The 25,937-nt window shown below is 47.2% G+C and overlaps 1 protein-coding gene across 1 annotated transcript in view; it reads right to left on the bottom strand.

The window, feature by feature from the left end:
• The window catches only part of TRPM8 (transient receptor potential cation channel subfamily M member 8), a 227,990-nt gene that overhangs the window by 6,298 nt on the left and 195,755 nt on the right, over positions 1-25,937 (bottom strand). Inside the window, exons 22-24 of the mRNA XM_063933237.1 lie at positions 8,548-8,738; positions 7,554-7,650; positions 3,769-3,802 (exon numbers count right to left, since the gene is read on the bottom strand). Coding sequence (XP_063789307.1) covers positions 3,769-3,802; positions 7,554-7,650; positions 8,548-8,738 — 322 coding nt within the window. The remainder of the gene's footprint in view (positions 1-3,768; positions 3,803-7,553; positions 7,651-8,547; positions 8,739-25,937) is intronic.

The raw sequence follows: 25,937 nt of genomic DNA, 5'->3' as shown, positions 1-25,937 counted from the left end.
TAGCAGTTCTGCTAATCTTTCGTTCGCTATTCTGCTAAGCTAAAAATAAGATACACCCCCAGAGGGCGGCGGCCTAGCGTTTGCAATGCTGCTAAAAGAAGCTAGCGAGCGAACAACTCGGAATGAGGGCCTAAATGCACTGTTTCTTAACTAACACTGTCAACAGACATGTAGTACTTAACAGGGACGTGCAGTCAGGGGAGGCAGGGGAGGCAGTGCCTCCCCTGTCATAATGATTAAAATACTATAAAGAAGATGCAAATAACACATTCTACTTTGTATTATTTTAATCTTTTTTACCTGACAATCCAGCTAAATCTGTATGGGAGGCAGCGCTCTCGCTGCCTCCCAGTGACAATGATAAAGTGTCTGAAGAGGGGGCGGGCAGGGGGCGGAGGCAAGTCACGGGCTGGAAAAGGCCATTGAAAAATGACGGGACAGCGGCACCAGCACAGTTGCCTCATTGGCAGGGGCTGTGCCTTCAGGCCACATGAAGGCACACCCCTGGCAATCATTGGACAGCGCCAGGGGGTGGGCTGGAACGGACGGGCAGGGAGCCAGATGCCTCCATTCCGTTTGGCCGCATGTCCATGTCCCCGCTGCTCACAGCCGCTTCTCGCTTACCAAGATCCGACAAGCGGGAGCTTCTATATGCTGCGCTCCCGCGCCGCTCCTGTTTTCTCAGCCCCGGCCCTCTGTCTTGGTCCCCCCTGTGCTGGACAGTCTGACTTCTCTCCTGGCTGGCCCCCGTGCTGACTGGTGAGCTGATCTCCAGCGACATCCATCCCCCCCCCGCTCCTCTTGGCCTGCAGTCACAGTTTACAGACATGGAGCCCCGGGTCAGGAGCCTGCAGCAGCGGCGGAAGATGGAATCATGTAAGTGGCTGCACTACATTACACTACACTACATTACAGTACACTATACTACACTACATTACACTACAGTACACTATACTACACTACAGTACACTATGCTACACTACAGTACACTATGCTACACTACATTACACTACAGTACACTACACTACACTACATTACAGTACACTATACTACACTACAGTACACTATACTACACTACATTACACTACAGTACACTATGCTACACTACAGTACACTATGCTACACTACATTACACTACACTATACTACACTACACTACATTACACTACAGTACACTATACTACACTACATTTGATTACACTACAGTACACTATGCTACACTACAGTACACTATGCTACACTACATTACACTACAGTACACTATACTACACTACATTACAGTACACTATACTACACTACATTACACTACAGTACACTATACTACACTACATTACACTACAGTACACTATGCTACACTACAGTACACTATGCTACACTACAGTACACTATACTACACTACATTACACTACAGTACACTATGCTACACTACAGTACACTATGCTACACTACATTACACTACAGTACACTATACTACACTACATTACAGTACACTATACTACACTACATTACACTACAGTACACTATACTACACTACATTACACTACATTACACCCTAAGGGTAGAGGGGGGATGTAAAGTGCTCTACCTGCCGTTATGTGTAAAAAAGGGACACAGGCTGCCGTAATGTGTAAAAAGGGGGAATCTGTCCGCCGTAGTGTGTAAAAAGGGGACGCTGTCCACCGTAATGTGTAAAAAGGGGGGCGCTGTCTGTCACAATGTGTAAAAAAGGGGACACTGTGTGCCGTAATGTGCAAAATGGGGACGCTGTCTGCCGTAATGTGTAAAAAGGGGACGCTGTCTGCCGTGGAGTGTAAAAAGGGTACACTGTCTGCCATTATGTTTAAAAAAGGGGTCGCTGCCTGCCGTAATGTGTAAAAAAGGGGAATCTGTCCGCCGTAATGTGTAATAAGGGGGACGCTGTCTGCCGCAATGTGTAAAAAGGGGGATGCTGTCTGCCGTAATGTTTAAAAAGGGATCTCTACCTGCCGTAATGTGTAATAGGAGGCTGTACCTGCCGTAATGTGTAAAAGGGAGCTCTGCCTGGCGTAATTTGTCTAAGTGGCGCTACTGTGCAGCGTAATTTGACTAATGGAAGCCCTGGACAACAAAATTTCATTCATGTCCTCCTCCCACTCCCAGTCCCAAACAATTATTATAATTTTTTCTATAAAAATGTACAATATATCCCAAGTATGATGAGCAGGCAGGCAGCGGGCATTGGCGGCAGTGGCGGCATCAGACTGAGATGCAAATTAGTGGCGGAGGACTGGGTCAGTTGATGGTGGGCGAGTTTGTAAGCCATTGGCGGTGGCAGCAGGCATCGGCGCAGGGGCAGTAGCGGGCATTGGCTCTGCGGCGGTAGGGGTCATCGTCAGGATTCGGCGGACATTATGGATGTAGTGCCTCACCAGCCACTGACCCCACCGCACGCCACTGGTACTTAAGTGTCCTGTAAAATGCACAGCGCTGACATGCGGGCGGCTTTACAGAAGAGGTTTTGCCCAAACAGTCCCAGGATCAGCTCAGCATGTGAAAATGGCGTCCAAACGCTGCCAGGAAGTGAGGGAGAGAGAGAGATGCAGCTCCAGGGTGGGAACATTTACTCTAAATGGTGCCTTGGGGCTGGGGGAGGGGCTACAGGTCCGAGCCTTATCCCCTTGCAGGACTTCACTACCGGGTACTGTGAGCCATATAAAAAAATTTTTTAGTAAAACCGACCTGTGCCCCTGCCCTGGTGGTCTAAAGGGTTCCCTGTACTGCCACAGTGTCCACGCCAGCGCTCGCGGCCCGCCTCCCACCGGCCGTGCCGGATCGCGGTTTCTAGCGGGTCCCGCCTGGGGACCCTCTTACCTCCTCCCTAAGCGCGGCCACGCGATACAGGAGAGCTGCAGTGCTGTGTGTGTCTGACTAAAGAAAACCGGAGCCTCCTCTGTAAGTACCCGGCAACCAGGGCGCGGGAGTATACAGCGCCGCTGGGGGAGGTGATGGAGCTGCAGCAGATGTCTGACTGACATCTAACACTCACAGTGTCTCTGCTGCAGCCCTTGAAGTCTTCAAATTTCACTTAAAAAAAGCTCTTCTGAGGGCTACTTGAGCAGCCCTGCCTGTTGTATGCCTGCACTGCATGGCACCAACTACAAAACTGAGCTCCTGTGCACGGAGGTGGGGTTATAGAGGAGGCGGCGCTATGCATTCTGGGAACAGTCAAAGCTTTTAGCCTGTTGGTGCCTCGGATCAAGATCTTACTCTACACCCCGATGTTATTTCCTGTGGAACCCAGTGTACCCCGCTGCAGAAAGAGCATATATCATTAGGAGCAGGGCCACCGTAACGTATAGGCACAATGGGCATCTGCCCAGGGCCCCAAGATTGTATGGGCCTTTAAGCATAAGAGGGCTGGGCCGGGGGAAAATCTGCTCACAAGGCTGGTGCCTCAGGCAGGTAGAGATTGCTGCCTGGCCGCTCTGAATGGCTATCAGCATGCTGATTGGTGGATGGCTGGAGCTATCCACCAATCAGAGTACACCATTCTCTACTTGCCTCCTAGCCTGCAGCCAGACAGTGACTGGCTGTCAGCATACTGATTGGTGGATGGATGTAGCTATCCACCAATCGGAGTGCTGACAGCCATTCACTGTATGGAAGCATGTTCAGTTGAATATGCATTCAACTATACATGGACCCTTCTATACAGTAGATACAGACAAGAATAATACAGCATGCATTAGTACAGTCAACACAGTACAATGAGACAAAGGCATTGGATTACCTTTGCTTCCAACTGCTTAAATCTGTGCTCCATCCTGCCAGAAAGAAAAGACAATTTGAGACATGAAACCAGATATATGTATGCAGAATTTTCTCTGCACACATATTTATAAGGCACTGGATCCTACTAAATTGATCATTGCAATTCTCATTAGTAATGGTTCAGCCCGACATAATAGCTATGGGCTAAACATGTAGATGACTGGAGTACTTTAAATGGGATGCAGTTAGGTTGCCGGCAGTCGGAATCCTGGCAGTCAGGATACAGATGCTGGAATCCTGACCGCTGACAATGCCACCAGCTGGAATCCCGGCTAACAGGGGCTATTTATTTTACACCCGTGGGTGTCCACAACACCCATAGAGTGGAAATAGAACCTGTGGCGAGTATAGCGAGCCCGCAAGGGGACTCTTTGTGATCACCATGCTGCCGGCCGGGATGCCGTTGTTTGTATACTGACGGCCGGTATATTATACTGATCCCCTTTAAATACTAAAGTAATTTATACAATTCCACTTCATTATCTATTTATTTATTTATTCATTCAAAGATTCAAAATGTGTTATTTTCTGAACAAATGTAAAAAATATACAATTTGATAGTAGTTAAAAAGTGACACAGACAATTGAGAGTAGACAGGACCAGTGCTGCAAGTATGGCAGTACTGCGTACCGGTAAGAAATTTCCAGCCGGTAAGCAGTACCACCGTGCCGACCGCCGTGCTTGCAGCCCGCTGCAGTGCTGTGTGTGAGAGAAGGAGAGCGCCAAGCGGCCAGCACACGCCTCTTTCCTCTGTCCATCAGTGCTCATCCCGTCTACTCTCTGACGGCGGCGTGTCTCTCAAATAAGGCGCCGGTTCATGAGCCAATCAGAGCTCGCGCACCGGCAGCTGCAGCTCCTGAACTCTGATTGGCTCACGAACCGGCGCCTCATTTGAGAGACAGGCCAATGGAGACCAGATGATCACTGAGGGGCAGGAGTGGCGCGGGCTGCGCTCTCCTCCCCTCACACAGTAGAGGTGACTGTCAGGGAGGGGGGGGGGCGCGGGTGTATTTGGCACTGTGGGGACATATCTGGCACTGGGGTCATATGTGGCACTGGGGGCATATGTGTACCTTGCACTGGGGGAGCATATGTGTATCTGCACTGTGGGGACATATCTGGCACTGTGGGGGCATATGTGGCACTGGGGGCATATGTGTACCTTGCACTGGGGGGGTATATGTGTATCTGGCACTCCACTATTGGGGGCATATGTGTATGTGCCACTATTGGGGGCATATGTATATCTGGCACTGTGCCATGGCCAGACTGGCCATCTGGCACATGCCAGAAGGGCCGATGGGCAGGTGGGCCGAATCGGTCGCTCAGAGTGCTGGAAAGGCCATGCGCAGCGCAGCCTCCAGCTCTCTGGATCCATGATGTCCATGGAAATGAGGGCGTGCCGCGAGTCCACGCACCTGGACTCGCGGCGCGTCCCGCCCCCCCAGCAACCATCACCATGGTAATGGGGGAGTGCCACGAGTCCACGTCCCCATGACTCCCGGCACGACCCCATACGTCGTATGGCGCGCCCCCTGTGACGTGTGCGCCCCCCCCCCCCATGAAACATGCGCACACGTTCACAAATGCCAGGGCCGAATCAAGGCCCCAGTCCGTCGCTGCACTGCGCTATTGGGGTCATATGTGTATCTGGCACCCCATAAGTGTATCACACCTCTATTTTCATTGGCCACGCCCCATGTGACAATACCCATTTTTTGGCGCGCACACACACAATACCACTAAGACATTTTTTCTACTTGCACCACTGGACAGGACATTTATACCCGTTTTACACCTAAAACCCAGGTTCGGCCCGGATAACTGAACATGGGTTTCAAGCCATATCGCAGTGGCTTGAAACCCAGTTCACACCACAGTCTGAACCCGGGTTACTGCCGCGGTTTCCCTCTGCCAGCACGTGGAGATTACATCATCTCCAAGCACCGGTAAGCCAGTTCTCCATAGGGTTTTAAGTTTATACTGCACCCTTACCCAGGACCTTCCCGGGACCAATCCTAGTAGCTACCTAGGTCGGATTCCTGGGTAACTAAACCTGGCTTATTTTTTGGGGCCCATATTACACTGAGGCAAGACCCGGGTTGACCCGGCTATAACCTGTGTTATTGTGGAAGTGGACAAGAGGTATTACTAAGCAGTAGTTTTGTATGCGGTTTGCAAAGTTCCACACATCATATGTGGTGGACCATTATGCAATAGGTAGCATCAATCCTTGTGTATCTATGCCTATTTCCCTATAGAGTGTAAGCTTGTGAGCAGGGCCTTCCTACCTCTATATGTTTGTTTGGGATCCGGTCTGAAGATCGACAGTGTCTAGGTCGACAATGTTTAGGTCGACCACTATAGGTCGACAGTCACTAGGTCGACATGGATGGAAGGTCGACAGGGTTTCTAGGTCGACATGTGCTAGGTCGACAGGTCTAAAGGTCGACATGAGTTTTTCAAAAAAAAATTCTTTTTTTGAATTTTTTCATACTTAACGATCCACGTGGACTACGATTGGAACGGTAAAGTGTGCCGAGCGAAGCGAAGGCACCATGCCCGAAGCATGGCGAGCGAAGCGAGCCATGCGAGGGGACGCGGTGCACTAATTTGGGATCCCGGTCACTCTACGAAGAAAACGACACACACAAAAAAAAAAATCCTCATGTCGACCTTTAGACCTGTCGACCTAGCACATGTCGACCTAGAAACCCTGTCGACCTTCCATCCATGTCGACCTAGTGACTGTCGACCTATAGTGGTCGACCTAAACATTGTCGACCTAGACACTGTCGATTTGATGAACCACACCCGTTTGTTTTTACCCCGTTTTGTTCTATTACTGTTGTTCTAATTGTAAAGCGCAACGGAATATGCTGCGCTATATAAGAAACTGTTAATAAATAAATAAATATACCGCATTCAAGCCGAACTACTGAATTCACTATACTGCAAACCGGACGCTACAAACTCAAACCGCATCCAATGTGGGATGGTTTGAAAAGTATCTACAGTATAAAGCAAGCTGCTGGTTTTCTCAAACCGACCATCACAAATCAGCATGGCCTTTGCATAACCTCTTGATTTTGTAAATCTTTACATTCTGTATCTGACACTGATAGGTTTAAGAATTAAAAAAAAAAATGATTCTTTAATAATTTATCGAAAAGTTATGGTGATAATTGCCATATACAAACCTAAAAGAGAAAATAATAACCATGCCTTAATAATCAGATTAATCATTTGCCTATTTACCCTTGTGTCTCACAATCTCTATTGCTCGGGCAGTGGTGCTGCATTTGAAAGGACTGAGTTTATTTCCGATGGGATCTGGCCGAGTGCAAAACAGCAAGATCCAATTTGACCCTGATGTGTGCGATGAATTGGAAAGTGTTCTGTCACTCTGATTGTTACGCGTAATAATAGACATGTAAAGGGATCATATCAAGTATTGCTTTCTACTTCACAATTTTAACTTTGCCTACCCCGCCCCCATAGGTGTTTCAATAATGGCTGCACCCATATATTATACTTACCCCTCTGGAGTCCCACGACGGAGGCCCTGCTGTGCGGAACGAATCACTCGGAAAATGGCCGCCGTGGAGGTGTCCCCGGGAACAATGCGCGGGTGCCATGTTCCCGGAGACCTGCACATGCGCAGTAGACTCTGGCACGCAGGTCCTCTCTTCTCTTAATACGCCCCTGCCCACCCACTTTCTCCCGTTACAGAGGACACTTACTCCATGGTGTTGTTTGCCTGGCTGGTCAGTTTCACCAAATAATTCTCCTTCATCACCGCTTCCCAGGACAGCGTCTCAATATCCTCTTTCTTGAAACCTAGAGACACAGAGCTCATTACATACAGGAGAAAGTTAAATATAGGAATATTGCTGCCCCAACATATCTGATGGGTAAGTACAATATATAATAGTTTAAAACACCCTGCTCACATGAGTTTGGTATGATTTGACGGCTGTCGGCATCCCAGCAGTCAGGAGACCGACGCCGGAATCTCGTTAGCCGGAATGCTGGCATCGAGCGTAGCCAGTACCCTCGCTGCTGCTCACAGCCAGGGTCGGACTGGCACACAGGGGTACCAGAGAAACCACCGGTAGGCCCCACTGCCTGAGGGCCCACTCCTTCCTCTAGGGATCGGGTTCCAGGCTGTGCACTTGTATTATACATGGTAGATATGTTGCATTACACTGTACTATACTATTGTTTATTTCAAGCCTCTGTGGAGGCTGGCCACACCCCCTTTGTAGGCTGGCCACACCCCTAAGTATGGGCCCCTATAACTCCATTCCCCCGGTGGGCCCTTCATACCCGAGTCCGACACTGCTCACAGCCTTGAATCCAAGGCTGTGGTCGGGATTCCAACCTCCGGCATGTCACCTGGTGTCGGGATTCCTACTTCAGTATCCTGAACGCCGGGATCCCGACAGCCAGTAATTTAACTGCATCCCGCTCACGCCTATGTGACAGGTAAGTATATAATAACATCAAACAGCCTGGCACAACAAATCTGAGCAAGTATAACTACGACATGTAGCAGAAGAAATGTAAAGGTTCCGCAGGTAGACTTTATTAATTATTATACATATACCCCAAATTCATTTTTTGCCTTTATTAATGTAAATGGCCACGAATGCTAAAATCGTTTTCAGCAACTACTAAATTAGCTGCTGACTGGTGAAGGAAGGCGTAGTGATATCTGAGGTGGCCGAAACTTACAGCAGGGTGTAGGCGGAGGTTCTTGTTGTTTACAACAACAGCTAAATATCTTCCTCAGTAACATAAAGAAGTAAGCGACGATGACAAAGGGGAACGGGATGGTCAGCCTGTTGCAGTATTCCTGAACCAGGAAGTACCGCTGGAACTTCCACACTTGGTCATTGTTTTCCTGTACTGAGCCCACTGTGTATCTGGTAGGAGAGGGAACATTATTTATTACTGCAGAAATACACAGCTTTACTCAGTGTTTAAAGCTAATTTGAAAATATAATTTTACAAAACTTAAGTAACTTTGCAACCTGGAAGTTATATTATGAACAGACAGAGTTTACAAACAAAACAATTATCAACTATAATACTTTTTAATGGATATCAACTTTCAGCTCACCAACACATAGCAATCCCTGGGCCAAAATTTACTTATATTGTGCTCTGTGTTTGGCTAAGTGGTTTAAGAGACCATTCCTAATTGGCTGCCCGGCTAATATCTAGCTATGGTTGGACTGGCCCACAGGGGTATCGGGGAAATACCCCGGAGGGCCCTACTGCCTGTAATTGAATTATACATCATATATATGTTACATTATACTGCACAGGACTATGGTGTATTTGTGTATTTTCTACAGTGCATTTCTGGTATTAATCTGGTACATTATCATGCATGCACTAGCAGTATTTTATATATATATATATATATATATATATATATCTGCTTTCTCTGCACACTTAACAAAAGAACAGTTTTGTTAAATGTGCAGAGAAAGAAGATTTATAATTCACTGATCTATATAGCTTTTCTCTTACGTCCTAGAGGATGCTGGGGACTCCGTAAGGACCATGGGGTAAAGAGTCAGACGGGCTCCGCAGGAGACATGGGCACTCTAAAGACTTTAGATGAGTGTGCACTGGCTCCTCCCTCTATGCCCCTCCTCCAGACCTCAGTTAGATTATGTGCCCAGAGGAGACTGGATGCACTGCAGGGGAGCTCTACTGAGTTTTTCTGAAAAATACTTTTTTTAGGTTTTTTTTTTTCAGGGAACACTGCTGGCAACAGACTCCCTGCATCGTGGGACTGAGGGGAGAGAAGCAGACCTATTTAAATGATAGGCTCTGCTTCTTAGGCTACTGGACCCCATTAGCTCCAGAGGGTCGGAACGCAGGTCTCATCCTCGCTGTTCGTCCCGGAGCCGCGCCGCCGTCCTCCTCACAGAGCCGGAAGATAGAAGCCGGGTGAGTATAAGAAGAAAGAAGACTTCAAAGGCGGCAGAAGACTACAGATCTTCACTGAGGTACCGCGCAGCGGTAACACTGCGCGCCATTGATCCCACATTCACACACACTGTGACAGCACTGTATGGGTGCAGGGGGGGGGGGGCCCTGGGCAGCAATAATAAACCTCAAGGGACACTGGCTGACATATATATATATATATATATATATATACTGTGGTGGCAGTATATTAAATAAACCCCCGCCAGTATAAAGAATTTGAGCGGGACCGAAGCCCGCCGTTGAGGGGGTGGAGCTTGATCCTCCAGCACTAACCAGCGCCATTTTCTCCACAGCACGCTGCAGAGAAGCTGCTCCCCGGACTCTCCCCTGCTGCACACAAGTACAGAGGGCAAAAAAGAGGGGGGGGGGGGCACATTTATTTGGCGCAGTGAGTGTATTATTGATATATAAAGCGCTGTACAGACTGGGATTTTATTCCAGTGTCCAGTGGCGCTGGGTGTGTGCTGGCATACTCTCTCTCTGTCTCTCCAAAGGGCCTTATTGGGAGACTGTCTCCATATATATATATCCCAGGGTGTGTGGGAGTGTCGGTACGTGTGTGTCGGCATGTCTGAAGCGGAAGGCTCGTCTAAGGAGGAGGTAGAGCAGATGATTGTGGTGTCTCCGTCGGCACAGTCGACACCTGATTGGATGGATATGTGGAATGTTTTAAATGCAAATGTGTCTTTATTACATAAAAGATTGGACAAAGCAGAGTCCAGAGAAAAAGCAGGGAGTCAGTCCATGGCTTTGAATGTGTCACAAGGCCCTTCAGGGTCTCATAAACGTCCCCTGTCCCAGGTAGCAGACACTGATACCGACACGGATTCTGACTCCAGTGTCGACTACGATGATGCGAGGTTACACCCAAGGGTGGCCAAAAGTATTCATTATATGATTATTGCAATAAAAGATGTTTTGCATATCACAGAGGACCCCTCGGTACCTGACACGAGGGTATGCATGTTTAAGGAGAAGAAACCTGAGGTAACCTTTCCCCCATCTCATGAGCTGAACGCTTTATTTGAAAAAGCTTGGGAAACTCCAGACAAGAAACTGCAGATTCCCAAGAGAATTCTTATGGCGTATCCTTTCCCCGCACAGGACAGGTTACGGTGGGAATCCTCGCCCAGGGTGGACAAGGCTTTGACGCGCTTGTCCAAAAAGGTGGCGCTACCGTCTCCAGACACGGCAGCCCTCAAGGATCCTGCTGAACGCAGACAGGAGACTACCTTAAAATCAATTTATACACATACGGGTGCCTTGCTCAGACCGGCAGTAGCGTCGGCATGGGTATGTAGCGCAATAGCAGCATGGGCAGATAACTTGTCATCTGACATTGACTCCCTAGATAAGGATAGCATTTTATTGACTTTGGGTCATATAAAAGACGCAGCGTTATATATGAGAGACGCTGCGAGAGACGTTGGGCTGTTGGGTTCAAGAGCCAATGCCATGGCAATTACTGCTAGGCGAGCCCTGTGGACCCGCCAATGGACGGGTGATGCCGATTCAAAGAGACATATGGAAACTTTGCCTTACAAGGGTGAGGTTTTATTTGGGGAGGGCCTCACGGACCTGGTTTCCACAGCTACCGTGGGTAAATCTTCTTTTTTGCCTTATGTTCCCCCACAGCAAAAGAAAACACCTCAATATCAGATGCAGTCCTTTTGGTCGCATAAGTCCAGAAGGGGTCGGGGCTCTTCCTTCCTCGCCAGAGGTAAGGGTAGAGGGAAAAAAATGCCTGCTATGGCTAGTTCCCAGGAACAGAAGTCCTCCCCGGCTTCTACAAAATCCACCGCATGACGCTGGGGCTCCACTGCGGGAGTCCGCGCCGGTGGGGGCACGTCTTCGACTCTTCAGCCAGGTCTGGGTTCTGTCAGATGTGGATCCTTGGGCAATATAAATTGTATCCCAAGGCTACAAACTGGAATTCGAAGAAGTGCCTCCTCGACGATTTTTCAAGTCGGCTTTGCCAGCTTCTCCCCCAGAGAGGGAAATAGTTTTAGCTGCGATACAAAAGCTGTGTCGACAGCAAGTGATTATCAAGGTTCCCCTAGTGCAACAGGGGAAGGGGTACTATTCAACTCTATTTGTGGTCCCGAAACCGGGTGGCTCGGTCAGTCCCATTCTGAATCTAAAATCCCTAAACCTGTATCTAAAAAAGTTAAAATTCAAGATGGAATCTCTCCGGGCAGTGATCTCCAGCCTGGAAGGGAGGGATTTTATGGTTTCACTAGACATAAAGGATGCATACCTTCATGTCCCCATTTATCCTCCTCATCAGGCGTACCTGAGATTCGCTGTACAGGACTGTCATTACCAGTTTCAGACGTTGCCGTTTGGGCTGTCCACGGTCCCGAGGATTTTCACCAAGGTAATGGCGGAAATGATGGTGCTCCTACGCAAGCAAGGAGTCACAATTATCCCATACTTGGACGATCTCCTGATAAAAGCGAGATCGAGAGATCAGTTGCTGAAAAGCGTGTCACTCTCCCTGAGAGTGCTGCAGCAACACGGCTGGATCCTAAATCTGCCAAAGTCGCAGTTGATTCCAACGACTCGGCTATAATTTTTAGGCATGATTCTGGACACGGAAAAGAAGAGGGTTTTTCTCCCAACGGAAAAAGCCCAGGAACTCCAGAGCATGGTCAGAGACCTGTTAAAGCCAAAAAGAGTGTCAGTTCATCAATGCACTCGAGTACTGGGAAAGATGGTGGCGGCCTACGAGGCCATCCCCGTCGGCAGGTTCCATGCGATGACATTTCAGTGGGACCTTCTGGACAAGTGGTCGGGGTCCCATCTACAAATACATCAGAAAAAAAGGCTGTCCCCCAGGTCCAGGGTGTCTCTCCTGTGGTGGCTGCAGGGAGCTCACCTTCTAGAGGGTCGCAGGTTCGGCATTCAAGATTGGGTTCTGGTAACCACGGACGCGAGCCTACAAGGATGGGGAGCAGTCACACAAGGAAGAAATTTTCAGGGACTGTGGTCGAGCCAGTAGGCTTGTCTACACATCAACGTGCTGGAATTAAGGGCCATATACAACGGCCTACGACAAGCGGAGACTCTTCTTCGCGACCTACCTGTTCTGATTCAATCAGACAACGTCACAGCAGTGGCTCATGTAAACCGCCAAGGCGGGACAAGGAGCAGAGTGGCAATGGCGGAAGCCACCAGGATTCTTCACTGGGCGGAAAATCACGTAAGCGCGCTGTCAGCAGTCTTCATTCCGGGAGTGGACAACTGGGAAGCAGACTTCCTCAGCAGACACGCCCTCCATCCAGGAGAGTGGGGTCTTCATCAAGAAGTTTTTGCAGAGATAACAAGTCGTTGGGGGCTTCCTCAAATAGACATGATGGCGTCATACCTCAACAAGAAACTTCGGAGGTATTGTTCCAGGTCAAGGGACCCTCAGGCTGTAGCGGTAGACGCCCTGGTGACACCATGGGTGTTTCCGTTGGTCTTTGTCTTCCCTCCTCTTCCACTCATCTCAAAAATACTGAGAATCATAAGACGAAAAATAGTCCAGATTATACTCATTGTTCTGGATTGGCCTCGAAGGGCCTGGTATTCAGATCTTCAGGAAATGCTCACAGAAGATCCGTGGCCTCTTCCTCCCAGGGAGGACCTGTTGCAGCAGGGGCCCTGCGTGTTCCAAGACTTACCGCGGTTACGTTTGATGGCATGGCGGTTGAACGCCAAATCCTAGCTAGGAAAGGTATCCCGGGGGAGGTCATCCCTACTCTGATAAAAGCTAGGAAGGAGGTGACGGCGAAACATTATCACCGTATCTGGAGGAAATATGTATCTTGGTGTGAAGCCAAGAATGCTCCTACGGAAGATTTCCACCTGGGCCGTTTTCTCCACTTTCTGCAGACAGGAGTGGATATGGGCCTAAAGTTAGGCTCTATTAAGGTACAGATTTCGGCCCTGTCAATATTCTTTCAGAAGGAATTGGCTTCTCTCCCAGAAGTCCAGACTTTTGAAAAGGGAGTGCTGCACATCCAGCCTCCTTTTGTGCCCCCAGTGGCGCCATGGGACCTTAACGTGGTGTTACAGTTCCTTAAGTCACACTGGTTTGAACCTCTTCAAACAGTTGAGTTGAAATTTCTCACTTGGAAAGTGGTCATGTTGTTAGCCTGGGCATCTGTGAGGCGGGTGTCTGAATTGGCGGCTTTGTCTCACAAAAGCCCCTATCTGATTTTCCATGCGGATAGAGCAGAGTTGAGGACTCGTCCTCAATTTCTGCCTAAGGTGGTTTCATCGTTTCATATGAACCAACCTATTGTGGTGCCTGTGGCTACGGGGGACTTGGAGGATTTCAAGTCTCTTGATGTAGTCAGGGCCTTAAAAGTTTATGTAGCCAGGACGGCTCGGGTTAGGAAAACAGAGGCACTGTTTGTCCTGTATGCATCCAACAAGGTTGGCGCCCCTGCTTCTAAGCAGACTATTGCCAGCTGGATCTGTAACACGATTCAGCAGGCTCATTCTACGGCTGGATTGCCGGTACCAAATTCGATAAAGGCCCATTCCACTAGGAAGGTGGGCTCTTCTTGGGCGGCTGCTCGAGGTGTCTCAGCATTACAACTTTGCCGAGTAGCTACTTGGTCGGGTTCAAACACTTTTGCTAAATTCTACAAGTTTGATACCTTGGCTGAGGAGGACCTCATGTTTGCTCAATCGGTGCAGCAGAGTCATCCGCACTCTCCCGCCCGGCCTGGAGCTTTGGTATAATCCCCATGGACTTTACGGAGTCCCCAGCATCCTCTAGGACGTAAGAGAAAATAAGATTTTAAACCTACCGGTAAATCTTTTTCTCCTAGTCCGTAGAGGATGCTGGGCGCCCGTCCCAGTGCGGACTAAATTCTGCAAGACTTGTATATAGTTATTGCTTACATAAGGGTTCTGTTACAGTTTTGATCAGTCTCTGGCTGATGCTGTTTTGTGTCATACTGTTAACTGGTTCGTATGTTCCAAGTTGTACGGTGTGGATGGTGTGGGCTGGTATGTATTGATAATGTCGATATTATCTTAAACCATAAAGCTATACCTTTAAACACACTTTTACCATGGAGCCGCTGCGGCCGCTAAACTTAATATGCACTCTACGTACCTCTTACGCTATTTGCGTAATGAGTCCCGTACCATGTACGGACTCTGCGTACAAACGCCGCGCTGGGGGTACAAAGTAGACGCAGCGCATATACACCCAATTAATACACTTTTAAACCTTATACAGTTAGGCAATGTAATACACTTTAAACCCTAGCAGGGAAAAGAGGACACAACACCGATTTGTAGTTAATCACTGGGTTCCGACACCACAGAGTAATATTTCTGAAAGGGGGTTAACAATACAAATTATGCACTACAACACAACAGAGTAAATGGCTACAGTCAATGTACATACGTGAGAATATTCGCATGCGCCTCCCGGTCCGGTCCTCCGCTATCAGGTAGATAACGTTAAGAGTCTTGTGTGTGGCCGGGCTGCAGCAGGCTTTATTTATACAAGTCTTCCAAAAGCAATACAATGGATACTGTAATCCCTTTGTCCATTGGACACAGGGATGCATCTTTACAGTACAGGAGAGGTCATAGGTTGATTTGAAAAGGTGGGCGATGTCTTTCTCAACTGTTCTTGTGGGTGGTCTCCTCTGGATTCCCGCCGCATACATAATATACAGTAAATACAGTTTATATCTATATTCTGCTTCTGCACATAACTATCCACAGGAACATGCGATCTTCCGCAAACCAACACCGGAATGTTACCCTTAAAATACCCTACAGCTGGATACCAGACACCACCTTATAACCTTAGTCTGTCCCCTCCTATCATGCAAAGGTGAATCCCTTTGTCCTGGAATCATTTAAACTGTTGATACTTGCTGATGTGGTACAGGGGGACTATGTGTACAATGTGCACTATTTGGATTAAATATGTAATGTTTTGATAGCCCTTCATGCATTAACAAACTCCGCCGTAAATACCCATACCACGCGCAGGACCGCGGGAGCGGCCATACGCAAATTGCGGATATGTGCACGCACGGTGGAACAAGTGCACGCGCAGTGGGCATGTGTGTGTATTTTATACGTGCTGCGTGTTCTGTAATATTTTTCAACTTTGACAGTCCACCCTTTGGCAGTCAACAATAACTGCCACTTATCTAATCACTAAACAGAAAAATATCAATACAATATCTACAAACGATTGGATGGTAGGAGGAGAGTTGTAGGCAGGAAATGTATGACCTAGTGGGATAGTAAAAAGCATGTATGTATGAATCCATGTCTGAGGGGCATGTATCATCGTGCCGTATATGTTCTAGATAAGCTTCGAGGTATTGCGAAGTATACATTAAATCCTTCTTATCCCGTATTAAGGGTCTGTAAGTGGGCCAACAAACACTACCGAGCTCTTTTCGGCTTCTTGTTCCAACAAATGGGGTGCACATTTAGTTGATGATACATGGAGGGGGAACACATGTGAGTGCTAGTATATGTGGATATCACCTGTCGACTATGTGTGTCACTAACTGGAGGTTGTAGAGATGAAGATAAGACACATATCGAAAATACATTCACATAACATTTTCATAATCATTCTTGGGTAGGATCGATGTCTTTTCCGGATGGGTGTATCTGGGCAGAGGGGGAGACAAAGGAAAAACGGGTGAAAGAAACAGGCCATGGAATTCATTTGCAATCATGTCTTATCATAACACTGTCTCTATGGATGGGTCGTAAATTAAATCTGCTGCTGTAACAATGCCCCCGCTCCTTAAACTCATCAAATTTGTGCCGTGCTTGCGCCGCGTTAGAATTCGAACACACCTAAATATCAAACCAATAATTATGATGACTCCCAGGATACAAAGGAGAAACTTTCCTACACTCATAATAACATTTTGAGCCCACTCTCCTAATCCTGAGAACCAATTTCGTGGGTTCAACCATGAGACCCAGCCGGTCAGCTCATTACCCACAGCGGTCAGGGTAAGTTTGTGTCTCCTCCGGAACTCCCACTTGAACTGCAATATATCATCCATCTTTTGATCGATAATCTCTGTGGGGTCATCAGTGCTGTTTGTAATATACGTGCAGCACTTCACACCATATTGAGTTGCCAAAGTGACACAGTACCCACCCGTCACGGCTGTGATATAATTGAGGACCATCCTGTGCTGGATCAGTTCTGTCTTGTAAGCTTGTAACTCCCTACCCGTATACCTGAAGGTGTCGTCATACATCTCAGTGATATTATCTATCAAGTTCGCTAGCGCATGGATATACCTATAATTTATAATTCCTCTGGCAGTACGGGTGATGTCTAATGCGAGAAGGAATTGAATCCCGGTGGATTCGTGGATCAAATCAGAGGCTACGTGCTCTGTCCTCTCTATGAGGTGTCTCTTGACGATGTGTTCATAGTGAGTATGAGTATAAGGAGCCTGAGCACTGCGGTGAACATCTTTCATCTTATCATGGGTTATGGTCATGACCCCTGGCAACACTCTTCCAACATAACACAATCCCTCTGAGTTCGGGGCAAGCCATTTATACGCCTTCCTCCCACATATGAAATAGGCATCATCGGGGAGAACATATGGGACAGAATATGACATTACCATATTACAAACTTTCCAAGTGAAAATCCCAGTCCCTAGTTCTCCCATCTGCTCAGTACAAGTATCAGGCTGGATGATATGAGCACAGTACCCTGGTGATACTTCTCCAACCCACATGGTCTTGCTTCCTCGAGTATACCTATACCGAAAATACCTTCCACTGTTGGCTATTTGGCGTACAAGTTCAGAGTCTATGGGTATCCTATCAGCTCTGTGCGAAAAGGCCATTGTCTGGATATTCCATGTCACCTCCCAATTTCCCGGTTTTTGGTAATTGGAGATATTGAAACATAATAAGGATCTATCTACATGATACTGGTGGAGCTTCAAGCTAGGGGGCCTAGAATTATTAAATTTCTTGTCCACCGGTCTCCCACCCCGTAATTCGAGTACCTCATCTATTGCTAAAGGGTACGGTACTAATCCTGACTTGCTCTGACCTTGAGGTACTTGTGAGCACACCCAGCATTCTATCTGGTTTAAGACCTTACCCACTAGTGAGTGGTAATCACTCAATGGATGACGGTCCATGTTGATATTAAGGCTGGACTGACATCTCTGGATGCACCCATCCTCGACTATGTTCTCACAATTCTTACAAATGCAATTTTCCCCAGCCAATAACCCTTCACAGTGCCTCCGAGCTCCCTGACTACCAGATCGCTTTCTGATACTCGCCTTTGCTCGAGTGATGTGTTGCTCTTGAGATTCTACAAATCCATCCTCGCCATAAGAACCCATTCCAGATCCTTTCTCGACCTCTCTGGGACCCTCACTGAAACAGACTGTCCTGGTCAACAACAGGATTAACAGGAAAACCCGGAACGCAGTCTCTTGATGTAAGTCCATCTTGTTAAAGGAAGAGAAGGGAAACAAGAAGGGGGAGAAAGGGAAGGAGAGAAGGAGGGTAGTGGAAGATGGAGAAAATAATTTAAAAAAAGAAAAACTGGTGTGACAACCGCCTCTGGTCTTGTTGTTCTCCGCGCTCAGGTGCCGTGACAACAGCCCTGTCTCTCAACCTTCCCGACACAGACACTCCAGTGATACAATGTTCTCTACACTCTGCTCTTTGTCACGGGTTCTCTCTGGGTCAGCGACCTTCTTACAGTGGGACGAGTGGACCCAAGTCTCTCTTTCGGCAACCTTTAATGCTGTCGTGCTGGTTAGTAAAACTTGGTACGGTCCTTCCCACCTGTCAATAAGGCAACCTGAGCGTAGAAAATTTAGAATCATTACATAATCCCCAGGTTCAATGTCATGACAATTACTGTTCGGTAGGTCAGGAATCACCAGCTTTAGATTTCTGTTTTGATTCCTCAGCTGCTGGCTCATCTTAACCAAATATTTTACAGTCACTTCGTTATTGCATTTCAAATCATCCTGGGGGTCTATCATTACATGGGGTTGTCGACCAAAAAGAATCTCAAAGGGTGATAAGTTAAGGGGGGACCTGGGAGTGGTTCTGATGCTGTACAATACTAGTGGCAAAGCTTCTGGCCACAACAATCCAGTTTCAGCCATCACTTTGCTCAGCTTGTTCTTAATAGTGCTATTCACTCTCTCCACCTTCGCACTCGCCTGTGGGCGGTACGGAGTATGCAGCTTGCTATTAATTCCCATCAGTTTGCACATAACCTGAAAGACTTCACCTGTAAAATGGGTACCCCTATCGCTTTCAATTATTCTAGGGATACCATATCTACACACAAATTCCTGCACAATTTTCTTTGCAGTGAGCGTAGCAGTATTTGTGGCAGCAGGGAATGCTTCTACCCAATTGGAAAACACATCAACACAGATTAACACATATTTTAAATTCCTACAGGGTGGTAACTGTATGAAATCAATTTGTATTACCTGAAAAGGGCCGTCTGTCGGAGGGATATGGGATGGTTCTGTTGGTATTGACTTTCCAATATTCTTCCTCAAGCAAGTAAGACATGTCATTGCTCTCTTACCCGCATGAGAAGAGAATCCTGGCGCACACCAGTAGGCTCTCACCAGCTTACACATACCCTCTTTACCCAGATGAGTCAGACCGTGTGCCGCCTCAGTTAAGCTTGGAAGATATGCTCTGGGGGCCACTGGCTTACCCTGTCCACCTGTCCAGAGTCTTGAGGACTCCTGGCCACACCCCTTTGACCTCCAGACCGCCTTTTCCTGTGGAGAACACAAATTTTGCATTTCAATTAATTTTTGTGTGTTGATTGTGTTGAATGTCATCAGTGATGTGATATCTGTTTGTATGGGGGTGCTGGCTGCTGATTTAGCAGCTTCGTCTGCCCGGCTGTTACCAAGTGAGATTGGATCTTGGTTGTGTGTGCTTTGCACTTGATAACAGCCACTCTGTCTTGTTCTTGTATCGCTATTAGAAGCCTTTTTATGTGGGATGCATGCGCTACAGGTGTGCCAGCTGCCGTCATGAAATTTCTGAGGCGCCATAGGGCCCCGAAATCATGCACTACTCCAAAGGCATACCTAGAATCTGTGTATATATTGGCTGACTTACCCTTGGCCAATTCACACGCTCTGGTTAGGGCGACCAGCTCAGCAACTTGTGCTGAGTGCGGTGGGCCCAGGGGTTCAGCTTCTATGATACCTCTGTCATCTACGACTGCGTATCCAGTACACAGGTCTCCCGAGTCCGTCTGTCTGTGGCAACTACCGTCAGTGTAAAAAGTAAAATCTACGCCTTCCAGTGGGTTGTCACTAATGTCAGGTCTTGCAGTGAAAGTCTGGTTCAGGTATTCCATACAATCATGCGTGTCAGTGTCTGCACTAAATCCTCCTTCACCATCATTCTCATCCTCCACCCTTTGTGCCTGTCCAGGCACATCCGGCAGATAAGTTGCAGGATTTAGTGCGCTGCATCTCTTTATGGTGATGTTTACAGGGGCCATTAGTGCTAATTCCCACTTTGTAAACCGTGCCGATGAGACATGTCTGGTTTGGGCGGAGTTCAGTAAGGCTGACACTGCATGAGGTGTATGGATGGTCAGGTTGTGTCTTAACACTATGTCTTCGCTTTTACTTACTAGCAAAGCTATCGCTGCAACACCTCGCAAGCATGTGGGGAGAGACCGTGCTACGGTGTCCAACTGTGCACTGTAGTAAGCTACCGGCCTGCTGGCATCACCATGTCTCTGGGTTAGGACACCTGCCGCACACCCAGCACTTTCCGTACCGTACAATTCAAAGGGTTTCCCATAATCTGGCATGCCTAATGCAGGTGCCTGTGATAGGCACTGTTTTAGTCTCTCAAATGCCAGTTCGGACTCATCTGTGTGCGAGATCCGATCTGGTTTGTTCGAAGAGACCATCTCTTGCAAAGGTAAAGCCAGTATGGAGAACCCTGGGATCCAGTTTCGGCAGTACCCACACATTCCAAGAAAGGTGCGGATCTGTTGCTGGGTTTGTGGCAGAGTCATGTCGCGAATCGCCTGTATTCTATCAGCGGTGAGGTGTCTAAGTCCTTGCGTCAAGCAATGTCCCAAATATTTTACCCTGGTCTGGCACAGCTGCAACTTATCCTTTGAAACCTTGTGTCCCGTATTAGAAAGGTGAAACAGAAGCTGTTTCGTGTCTTTCAAGGACGATTCGAGTGAATCAGAACACAGCAGTAAGTCATCTACATACTGTATTAATACTGATCCCTCTCAGGTTGAAAGGATTGTAAACAGTCATGCAAAGCCAGGGAGAAAATACTTGGGCTGTCAATGAAACCTTGGGGTAGGCGAGTCCAGGTTTACTGTACTCCCCTGTATGTAAATGCAAACAGGTATTGGCTGTCAGGGTGCAGAGGGACCCAAAAGAAGGCAGAACAGAGGTCAATGACAGTGAAAAATTTTGCAGTAGGGGGAATTTGCATGAGGATGACAGCTGGATTTGGCACTACAGGAAATTGGCTCTCAACTATCTTGTTTATCCCCCTTAGATCCTGCACTAGCCTGTAACCCCTCCCCCCACTCTTTTTCACAGGGAAGATAGGACTATTGGCAGTGCTGGACGTCCTGACTAGGATGCCCTGTTGTAGCAAGCGCTCTATGACTGGGTATACTCCTAATTCCACCTCTGGCTTCAGAGGATAATGAGGGATTTTTGGAGCTATCCTACCATCTTTTATTTGCACTACTACTGGAGCTACATTCGCCATTAATCCAGTGTCTTGTCCATCTTTGGTCCAGAGGGATCCCAGTATTCGTGAGATCATTTCCTCTACCTTTGATGGACACCTGTCTATAACAGCAGAGTGTGACATCAGCCTTTGTGGGGTGTCTAACATATCCTGCACTTCCTGAACGTGATTCTCGGGTATATCCAAGAAGACACCCTCAGGAGTACAATATATGACACACCTCATTTTACACAATAAATCTCTCCCAAGTAGATTAGTCGGAGCCGATGCAGCTAGCAAAAAGGAATGCTTGGTCTGCAAAGGCCCTATCATAATCTCCGCAGGTCTACTCAAAGGGTAGTGTTGCACTACTCCTGTTACTCCCATTGCCAAAATTGTTTTACCCGTGGTTTTTAATACCAACCATCGAATTTAACACTGACCTGGCCGCCCCTGTATCTACAAGAAAAGGTAATGATCTACCAGCTACATCAACTGTGACCTCAGGTTCACTACCAAGGCTAGCAATCAACTTCACTGGCTGCAGACTACAGGTGTGGCCCAACCCCTATTGTATATTGTGACCCTCCTGCAGCGCACTGGCAGCTACAATATGTGAGGGGGGTAACTGAGAATTTTCAGAGGTCTGCCAGTCCCTCCTAGGTGGGTACCTCCTTGTATCCCCTGCATGTAGCTCATAACTTCTCATATGTGATCCCTGATCCCAATTATGTGTATTATAGTGTGGTTCATATCCTGGTCTAGGGGGTCGTTATACCTTATGTGTGTTTGTATACCTACAATTCCGTGCAAAATGTCCTTCCTTCTGACAGTTATAGCATACTACTACACGTGACTTACCATCAGGGGTCTGGGGTTTTGGCTGATGCGGTTTTGTTGTAAGAGCATTTATACTTACTGTCATCAGCTTATCCCCCTGTGACTCGCTGTGCTTAATGACGTTCCGATCGTACTCGATAGCGGACTCTCTTAATGCAGCCACGAGATACCTCTCCAGTTAGGTAGAGTGGTTTGTACCCTTGTTCTTAATGTCTCTTTTAAACCGTCCATTAATACTGACACAGCTACCTCCCTGCGATGTACATTGTCCTTAATGTCCTCCCAGTGTATCTAGCCATTTTCTGCAGTGCTCAGTGGAAATATTCAGATGCCATTTCACCTTCTTTTTGTCTTACGGAAAAGATTTTATTCCATTTGACAACAGTAGGGAAATATACTTCTAATTGCAGATTTATTTGTCGTACATTCTCCTGAGTGTACTCATCAGTGAGAGGTACTTCTGCATCTAATTTACAATCAGTAATGAATTTCGCGGGGTCAATATTGGAAGGTAAACATACTCGTAGCACTGTTCGCCAATCTTTGTTTGTGGGTTCGGTGGCGTTACCTAACTCTTTAATGAACCTCTGGCATGCGACTAGATCCTTTCTGGGATCGGGAAATTCTGACATAATTGCCCTCAATTCTGTCCGGGACCAGGGACAATGCATGGCAATGTTCCTGATGGGAGTGACTCCCTGAGCGTCAGTCCTCCCATTGGGGACTGCGATCACCCTGACAGGATTTAATTCAATTACGTCGTTTTGAGTTGACTCCACAATCTGAGGTGCTATTGTTTCTGCATAATGTATGGTAACGTACTTACCTGTGGACACGACCTCACTTATCCCTCCGCTAGGGGGCCTTACTACTGCTCTTACTGGTTGGGCCGTGCCCACCTGAGTATTCTGTATGGTGGCTGCTAGAGAGAGTTCCGATATCGTGCTGGGCTCATCTTCTTGCTCACAGTCCTGAGGAAAGTTTAAAATGGGATACAACTTGCAAGGGTTAGCGTTAGTGCATTTATCAACTATACTCTTATCGGATACCAATATGCCATTGTCTGTAGCCACTTTCTCCCCTACAATATACGGTGGTGGTGGTGCGGTTGCCATCATTTTCCTGCTAGGTTTGGAACCTGCTGCGTGAGCTAATTCTCTTTGCATATCGCCCTCTTGCTGCCATAAGTTTAAACAATTTGTGTGTCTGACCCTTTGTTTTCGGGATTTTATCAGACATATCCTAATCCTTAAGTTCTGCAATACCTCTGGTTCAAAACTGCCTACCTTAGGGAATGGTTCCCTATCTCCCGCAGTCATACGTTCCCATTCATTGCACAAAACCTCTGTGTGTGGTCCATACTTCTCACACATTATGAACCTCGCTGACCCCCTGGGCCGCGGTATGTCAACCTGAACCCTGGTTGAACGTCCCTTACTTGAGCAACTGGCCCCCATATTTTGCAGGTATTGTCCTTTCGGCTAATCCCACAAAAAAAACAAAATACTCAATATACGGCAACGGTGAAAGTTCTCCGAGCGCTCTTCACCCGTCACCGCCCACGTTGGCCAGTACTACCATACACTGTCAATAGCGAAGGCAATGTACCCAACTCAGGGCCCTATGTAACCTCTATTTACTGGAAATTTCTGGGAATAAGTTACCCTTTCCAGTAAATATAAGCTGTTGGAGATTTCCTGAGAGAGACCAGCGAAAACTCCCTAAACCTTTATTATACACAAATCACGCTTGCGTATGCTATATACAGCGCTAATGATACCGCGATTTTATGCAAAGCTCACAACAGGATATCACGTTGCGCTAAATATTGCACCCACGAACGCGCGGTCCAAGCGCACAGCGTATAGGTACTTGTTACTTATCCGCCGTACGACCACTGGAATCGATTTTCAGGCTGCGAAACCTCAGCCGGAGCATATAAAAAAAACTAAATGGGTAAACCTTCGCTAACCCCCTGGGCCGCGGTACTCTAAACCTCGCTGACCTCCTGGGCCGCGGTACTCTGCTACCTTGCTCCTTTGTACTTCAATCTATATTAACGTGAGTCAGCTGCCTCATGCCACCAAGTCTCCACTCACTTCATGTACCACTCGACGGGATCCCGAATTCCCTGGGCCCACTGAACCTTTATTACGTTTGCTCACTCACGTTCGTTCACTCAAATACACTTTGGTTTTTCTGTACAGAAAATTATCTTTCATTCAGATAAACAGCTTTAGTACCAGAAGCAATACAGTAAAAAAGGTTTTATTTAAACTAAATCTTGGAAACCGAGCAATTTGTGCTAATGTAGCGTGGCTACTGTCCCGCCCCTAAACTAAACAATGCTATTGTGTAATTTGTACTTAGCGGTCGTACCCTTACGCACGTTGCGTAAACACGCGACCGTGTGTATGTCTTTACGTTGCGTACGCAGTCCCGTCCTTTGTCCGAGACACGTGTAAAGAAACCGTACGTCCGCAATAGTACAAATCCCACACTTCTATAAATGTAAGCGATATTACCTATAATCGCTCACTTAACACAACACAGTTTCTTTCTGTATAAACCTTTTTATCTAGGCCAGACTGTGTTTGTGTTTTACGTTTACTTCCTTAATATTTATTCTATGTTTTAACTAAATAGCAACAAATTTCTCCGCACAGGTCTAAATGAATCTAGTAATCAGTACTTATGGCAACAATGTGAGCAGGTATACAGAGTACAGGTGTACGCTTGTGTTGTGTGCGCATTTGGCGCCAAACAGAAATTCACAGACTTTTTAAATAGCTTTGCGTATTTACTCTACGGGTCCCACCAGCATCCCTACAAACCATGCAGAGCAGACGCCATCTAATCAGCAATAAAATAGGGTTTCCAGTGTATCCTGCGGCCAGAAAAAGGTTTACGTAGGATACCTGTCCGCCCTTTGCTGATAGATAAAGTCTGCTTTAACCTGCTAGGCTGCGGGTATGTGGAAAAACCGGAAGAAGCCCCCAATTGATAATGTCGATATTATCTTAAACCATAAAGCTATACCTTTAAACACACTTTTACCATGGAGCCGCTGCGGCCGCTAAACTTAATATGCACTCTACGTACCTCTTACGCTCTTTGCGTAATGAGTCCCGTATCATGTACGGACTCTGCGTACAAACGCCGCGCTGGGGGTACAAAGTACACGCAGCGCATACACACCCAATTAATACACTTTTAAACCTTATACAGTTAGGCAATGTAATACACTTTAAACCCTAGCAGGGAAAAGAGGACACAACACCGATTTGTAGTTAATCACTGGGTTCCGACACCACAGAGTAATATTTCTGAAAGGGGGTTAACAATACAAATTATGCACTACAATACAACAGAGTAAATGGCTACAGTCAATGTACATACGTGAGAATATTCGCATGCGCCTCCCGGTCCGGTCCTCTGCTATCAGGTAGATAACGTTAAGAGTCTTGTGTGTGGCCGGGCTGCAGCAGGCTTTATTTATACAAGTCTTCCAAAAGCAATACAATGGATAC

The sequence above is a fragment of the Pseudophryne corroboree genome, chromosome 7, assembly GCF_028390025.1.
Source record: "Pseudophryne corroboree isolate aPseCor3 chromosome 7, aPseCor3.hap2, whole genome shotgun sequence".
Lineage (NCBI taxonomy): Eukaryota > Metazoa > Chordata > Amphibia > Anura > Myobatrachidae > Pseudophryne > Pseudophryne corroboree.
Note: the sequence above shows the minus strand (reverse complement) of the source record. Positions and strands in the feature narration are given on the sequence as shown.